Raw genomic sequence first — 7,316 nt, forward strand, 5'->3', positions numbered from 1 at the left:
GTGTGTGGAAAACTGAATCTTGGAAGTGTCTGAGCACTCAGTACCTAGTGTGTCCACCCCTTGAATCAATGCACGCTAGTACACGTCTCCGCATTGATGTCGTCAAACGCCTGATGACGTCAGGAGGAATCCTCTGCCACAGTTCCAAGAGAACTTGCTCCAATTGTTGGCGATTTGCTGGTGGTTGCTGTCGTTGTCTTAGCTGTCTGTCGAGATGATCCCAGAGGTGTTCAATGGGATTCATGTCTGGGGAACGTGCTGGCCAGGGCAAAACGTTGATGTTGGCGTTGTTGAGGTAATCTTCAACGATTCTGGCAGTATGCGGACGTGCATTGTCCTGTTGCAAAAGAACACCTCTTGGCTGTTGACGCACAAAGGGCAAAACAACTGGCCTCAAGACTTCGTCCCTATACCTTTGGGCTGTCAGATTTCCATGCAGGATGACAAGCTGTGTCCTCTGATCAGCACAAATCCCACCCCACACCATGATACCACCTCCTCCAAATGGGTGCACCTCTTGAATGCAGTTCCTCGCCAATCGCTCACCTCTACGTCGGTATACACGGGCTCGGCCATCATTTCTGTACAAGTTGAAACGACTTTCATCAGTGAAGAGCACTCTCTGCCAGTCACGTCGCTGCCACCGACGTACTGTTCGTGCCCACTGCAGCCGACGTTGACAATGTTGGCGGGTCAAGGGCATTCCACGGAATGGACGGCGAGCTCTGATACCAGCAGCACGGAGACGTCTTAGTACGGTTCGTCTGCTGATGCGGTGTCCCAAGGCTGTGGTCGCCGTTGACGTCGCTGTGACGAATCTGTTCCGTAGGTGTATCGTACGGATATGGCGGTCTTCGGCGGGCGTCGTAACCCTTGGTCTACCTGATCTTGGACGGTCAGTGGTCTGACCTGTCTGCTGAAAACGTCTCAGGAGGTTGCTGATTGTTGCCTGGCTGCAGTGGAATGTTCTGGCAATCTGACGTTGTGACGCCCCCATATGGGCCATACCGATGGCCCTATTGCGTTGCTCCGATGACAGTCGTGGCATAACTTTGATATGCTTTTTGATAATGCATGATTGCACTGTCGAACAGCTGTATTTATGCAACCAATGTGCACGAGAACTTTTGGTTACACTCAAAAAACCTTTTTCACTGTTTTTCGTGCTTTCACGAAAATCACAATATCTCGGGTTTTTTGCTTGCTACTCAGCTTAAAAATGTGTTTTAGCGAATGTTTTCTCAGTATGTTTTACCTAGTTCAGTTTTGTTTAGAAGCGTAAATGGAAATTTTAAAGTGATAAGTTTCTTTTGCCCATGAGTTTAGTTCGGAACTTCGGTTTTTGTGGTATATTCCGACTTCACAGAAGAACAGCCCTAGTTTTATTCTCTTAATGTCAGTCAGGGTAACAACAAGTACCTTCTAATATTTTGACGTCTTTCGGTTTGAGCAGAGACCATACAATATACTATTTTATGGTCTTTGGTTGGACGACATGGAGTTGCGTACAGTGGTCAGATGAAATAGCCACCTCTACATGCATGTAGGTTACCAAAGGACGTTGTCGTGTATGGAGACGTCATAACAAAAGGATATGACCCATGCAGATGACACCATTGGTGGTGGTCCAGTGACGGTGTTAGGTTGTGTTTCGTATGACTGCAAGTTGCATCTCATTACAGTACCTGTGAATCTCAGAGGTCAAGGTTATCACCAGGAAGAACTACACTGGTCATGATGCCACATTTTGGTAACCATCCCTTCGACAGTTGCCCAGTATTAATCATTGATGACAATGCTAGGCTTCACCATGCCCGTGCCGTCATCGCTCATTTGCAAAATAACGCCATCAACACATTACCCTGACCGGCAAGGAGCCCCATCGAGCATTTTGTGGCTACCTTGATGGTCAAGAGCGAGCCAGAGATCCTTTTGTTCAAATCTGCAGGAACTGATGCAGGAAAACTATCAGGACTGGCAGAGGGTTACGATGTTGAGAACCCGATGTTTGATTGGGAGCATGAGGATAGGACTGGCAGATGTTATACGTGCAAGAGGCAGCCACACCAGATACTGTAGTGGTGGCTAATACAACCGCAACAATGAATGAGTCAGTTCAAATTTAACGTTATATTTTCAATATTTCAGACACATAGTAACGAGAAAAGCATTGGTTTAACTATAAGGTATATCTGCCTCAAAGGACAGTAAACTATTAGCACGTTATAGCAATTTGAGTAAAAATCCCTAGCCATTTCAAATGATAAATGGCATTATTCAACACAAAGATCAAATTTACCTGTAATGATATTAAATATGAGCTATAGACCACCAGTAGCTAAATCTGGACATTCTAGCTGGGGATGATGGGGACTTACAGTACTTTGGCTTCACGTATGCACCCCCAGCATGAATTAACCATATCTTTGATCACTGGCAGTGAATATGTCACTACTGCGTGACAGTCACATTGGTGGTCTAGTCATAGTGACCATTCGTTGTTGCTGTGTTTTCCTCTGATACTTTAATTCTTTTAAATCGTAAAAGTATTTTAGAGTTTCCAGATTTGTAAGCTAAATGTGCTAAACATATACAACTTGAAGTGTTTTTGTACTTAAACAAAAAGTGGGTGTTGTTTGGAGGAATATGCATGTGTATGTCTTCTCACATCGCACCATTCACGGAACACAGTCACTCGTGATATATTTTGACACAATCAGCATTATGAAACAATATAATACAATCACAAACAGGGTGTGTCATGAACCTTTATTACAAATATAAACACAAATAACATAAGTATGTGTAAAATATTTCACAACGTTCACATAATAACACACACTTGAGATATGAACATTATTTATTTTAAGAACAATTTACCGTAAATATTTACACACAGGTAAACGGAAAACTGTTTTCACATTTTCAAATCTACAGCTGCTTTAACATATACTGCATCTGGCTATACGCGTTCCTTAGCCTTGATGACATATTTTTTGCAGTTTATGGAGTTAATGTTCCTGGTTTCGTATTTCCATCAACCGACACATCTTGAAAACCATCACCAGCTCGCTCTTCTAGGAAGCTGATTTACTTCCTGGCTGCGTTCTTCCTCTTTGCCGCCCGCTCTTCCTCAAGCTTCTTCAGTTTCTCCTCCCTCATCTGGAGCTGATGTTCCGCCCTCATTTTCTTCAGGAACTGGCGACGTTTCTTCTCGTCCTTGACAGCTTTGTGTTTGATTTCTCTGTCCAATTGTTTCCTCTGGACTTGCTCCACAAACCTGTTTGAAAACATAGATTGATTTAGATCAATATAAAATTGATGCAAAAGCAAGGGTATCAATTACACATCTTTCAGATCTTTTAGAATCTTCGTTCTAAAGATGTTTACCTGTCAAATCGGAATAGATCTGCCTTCTGTCGCCTCCTCTCAGCTGTGTAGAAGCATCGCACTGGGATTTGCTCCAGACGACGGGGAGATTTGCCACGGGGAACAACCCCCTCCACGGCGGGAACAGAGAAGGCCACTCCTCCACTGGACTGACGGTCGGGGACCAAGCCCTCATCTCGTAACTGTTGAAGAATCTCCTCCCCTGACAGACGGGGTGTGGGCAATGTCACCTGACTCTTCGCGTAGTACAGTTCCTGAGGACAGTTTATCGTGCCCGCCAGAGCCTCCTCTGGAGATGTTTGCTTGAAAGGTATAACCTTGGTCTGTTTGCAGCCCATTTTAGACCAAGATATTTAGCATCTATGAAACACACGTCCAGTCTCCACGAATGCCGTCGAGACAATTGCGTGACGACACAATTACGTGACGTCATAATGAAGTAACTTCGCACATTGTACCCATGTGGGGTGATGAGCAAACGAGACTGTTCCCACTATCCCAGTTCATTCTAACCTACAAATATCATTCATTCATTCATTCATTTATTCATTCATTCACAAGAATGATCATTCAATAGATCCGAGCCATCATGTCACAAATCGTCCCTCGGGAATGGTACACAATACCATACTAAACACTAAATGGGTGCTTTAAAATACTAACATGTCCATGTCTGTCTGAGATAACTGTGATTTATCTGCACCACTAAGTTTTCGTAGCGTTACAACATTCGTAAGCCTATGATAACGTATAGAGTTACGACATTCGTAAGCCTGTGATAACGTATAGAGTTACGACATTCGTAAGCCTATGATAACGTATAGAGTTACGACATTCGTAAGCCTATGATAACGTATAGAGTTACGACATTCGTAAGCCTATGATAACTTATAGAGTTACGACATTCGTAAGCCTATGATAACTTATAGAGTTACGACATTCGTAAGCCTATGATAACTTATAGAGTTACGACAGGTCTAAATATGCCACTCAAAGAAGAAATGTTTCACCCCAAATTTCACATAGAGATATTTTTATGACCACTTATATGACATATCCCAGGTTGCATCTGTTTATAGTTCATCTTCTGACGGTGGTCTTTGTCATCACGTATGGTATTCTGTTGCCTTGACGCTCGGTGAAGAATCACAATATAAAAAATAAAAATTAACATCTAAAACACAAACAAAACTTCGAAAGTGCTTACTTGACAATATTTGCTACCAGGTAAATGTACACAGTATCCGTTTAGAGCAAAACATTTCAATAGATAACCATCTAAATTTGAATAAAATCAATACACGACTCAGTATATTTAGTCTGATCTGGTCTCCAAAGCACTCAGATTTGAGTAGTAGCATACGAGTACAATGAAGACGTTAACGATATTGATGATCCTTTCAATGGCGACCTACACCTCAACTCACATTAGATCTGTATGGGGTACTAAAAGCATGGCAGACATTTTGATCAACAAAAACATTTTGACTGAAGTTTCAAATGCTCTTACGGACACCCAATGCGTTGTTCTTTGTCTCCAGAATGAGGCGTGTGTGTCTGTGTTCCACAGACGGCAACGCCGACGGTGTCAGCTCCATGACGTGCTGTTTCTGTCGCCGCAGGACGGAGAAGAAGAGGCGGGTACAGTCTACTACAGCGTCAGAACGGGTGAGCATATATATGGTGTTTTACGCAGGATAAACAGAAATGCAAAACCTACGTTATGATTCCAGCGTTTAAGCAATGATGTTGTGATTGTTTTAGTCTTGTGGTTAAGCAGTCTTTATTTTCTCATTTAACAATATTCCAGCAACATATTTTATATTTGGAATTACGTGTTCTTAGTAAAGTACAAATTCCAGTCCGTTTTCGCTTGAGTCGCATGCGGGTTTCGAACCCGCACCCAATCAGGGACCCAATCGCCAGCGCACAAAGTCAGCTGCCTAACCCGCTCCGCTTCCACAAAATTGAAGTTGGACAACTGGTAGTCTACACTTTCGAAATGGCATTGTGCAATCATACTAATGATAATCCAGCAAGATAGCCCAAGAAAGGGCCTGTACACTGTAGCCACGTAGGGAACAAACGTTTTAACCGTTACTTTACACCACTGCCTGTGTTTACATTCAGGCATGAGTATGACTGTATGCCGCTTTTAGCAATATTCCTGCAATGTCACGGCAACGGACACCAGAAATGGGTTATCACATTGAATCCATGTGGGTTGTCGGACCAGCGGGTTAACCACTTTGCTTATCCCATCGCTCCTGTACATTTATTTATTCATTCATTCATTCATTCACTCATTCATTCGAACAGGCATCCGATAGATCCACCATGCACCTATCCTATAGGTCCGTCATAAAAGGTCCGCAGTTTGGGTATGCGAAATGGATGTTTCAGGTTCTGTACATACTGACTTGTTCTTGACCACCCCAGGTGACTGTCCGTCCGGCTACGTCCACAACCGCCTCCTCAACTTCTGCTACCAGCTTCATACTGACCAGAAGAAGTACAATGTCAGTGTTGCTGACTGCAGGTCAAGAGGCGAATATCTGGCTGTCATTGACAGTGAAGAGAAGCAGAACCACGTGACCAAGCAGATCCAGTCTTCGTCAGGTCTGTACACACATTGAAAACGTTTACTTAAACGTTACTATTAGGTTACTTTCAACTTTTAGGGTACATCAACTAGTGCAATGGGTTTCACGCGAACCTGCAAAACATAGTCATCAAATAGATAAACGGAGCGGAGATGGATTTCTGGTGGTAACCATCCAAAACACCCCAAAGGCAAATCAATATCTCCCCAACAAACACGAAAATACATTGTACAAGCAGAGATTGAGAACGAGGTCAGAATTATGTACCCTTGCGATGAATGATGATTTGTCAACTGGTTGATTAGAATTCATGTTGTTTAAGATTGTTTTTACCCGACCTATTAATATCTAAGTTCCTCGTTATTCCGTCCGTGCGAATTTTGTACAGCTAATCATTTGAGGTTCTTGACAGACATTCAGAAGTCGGTATTCTAATATGCGATAACATTTTGTCGTATAGCTAATCATTTGAAGAAAACCTTTTTAGTATAAAGGTGAAGTGCAAAGAAGCTTTTGATTATGATAGTTTACATGGGGTGCATATCTGAAGTACCCGTATCGACAAAGACCCCTTCAGCGTAAGAACCCCATGGCTACTTCGGGCTAAGTTGCGATGGGGTTGGGGGCACTTTCAACATTACAAAAGAGTGTTATATCAATACTGCCCCGTACCCCCCTGGTCTAACTACGGCCTTGGATGTACGTAATAATAATGATGCATTATTATTTTTCAGACACAAACGTTTCCAGTTATTTCATCGATGGATCGGATGCAGCTGAGGAAGGGCAGTGGGTGTTTCATGATGGCCGGAAACTGACCTACAAAGCTTGGGCTCCGGGATACCCCTTACATGGCACAGGCAGAAACTACATTGTCTCAATCAAAAGCGACAACTTTCGATGGCATAATTCGAAAGTGGCGAAGCATGACAAATATTACATATGTGAAAAGAATATGCTGAATCCACTTCCTATTGAATAGTTGGATGTAATATATCTCAAAATGTATCCGTGTAATACAGTCTGGACCTGTAGTTAACGTGACGTATAAACACATGACCTCTGACCTACACTTAAGCTCCCATGTCTCTAATTATATACTGAACACGGTTAGGTCAGCGCAAAACTTTCCACATCCATAACAAGACTGTCAGTTGTACAATTCCGACCATGTGTTTTATGAATCCTGTTTTTTTTCAAACTGTGATGATACCAGATGCTCGTGAAAGGGTGACCGTATTAATCCATTGCATGTATTTTGAATATTTGAATATTGATGATCGATGATAGGAGCAAAACGTTCCAAACTGAACGAAATTAAAT

At 42.6% G+C, this 7,316-nt stretch overlaps 2 protein-coding genes across 2 annotated transcripts; one reads left to right on the plus strand and one right to left on the minus strand.

Moving 5' to 3' along the window:
• Positions 1 to 3,090: 3,090 nt before the first annotated feature.
• On the minus strand, positions 3,091 to 3,728 carry LOC137296887 (uncharacterized). The gene is made up of 2 exons (XM_067828773.1): positions 3,391 to 3,728; positions 3,091 to 3,280 (listed from the first exon to the last, which is right to left on the minus strand). Exons 1-2 carry the CDS (start codon positions 3,726 to 3,728, stop codon positions 3,091 to 3,093), a joined length of 528 nt encoding a protein of 175 aa, XP_067684874.1.
• Positions 3,729 to 4,844: 1,116 nt separating this feature from the next.
• LOC137296546 (type-2 ice-structuring protein-like) lies at positions 4,845 to 6,975 on the plus strand. The gene is made up of 3 exons (XM_067828352.1): positions 4,845 to 5,058; positions 5,830 to 6,009; positions 6,728 to 6,975. Exons 1-3 carry the CDS (start codon positions 4,845 to 4,847, stop codon positions 6,973 to 6,975), a joined length of 642 nt encoding a protein of 213 aa, XP_067684453.1.
• The last annotated feature ends 341 nt before the right edge of the window (positions 6,976 to 7,316 follow it).

The sequence above is a fragment of the Haliotis asinina genome, chromosome 9 (genome assembly GCF_037392515.1).
Source record: "Haliotis asinina isolate JCU_RB_2024 chromosome 9, JCU_Hal_asi_v2, whole genome shotgun sequence".
NCBI classification, from domain to species: domain Eukaryota; kingdom Metazoa; phylum Mollusca; class Gastropoda; order Lepetellida; family Haliotidae; genus Haliotis; species Haliotis asinina.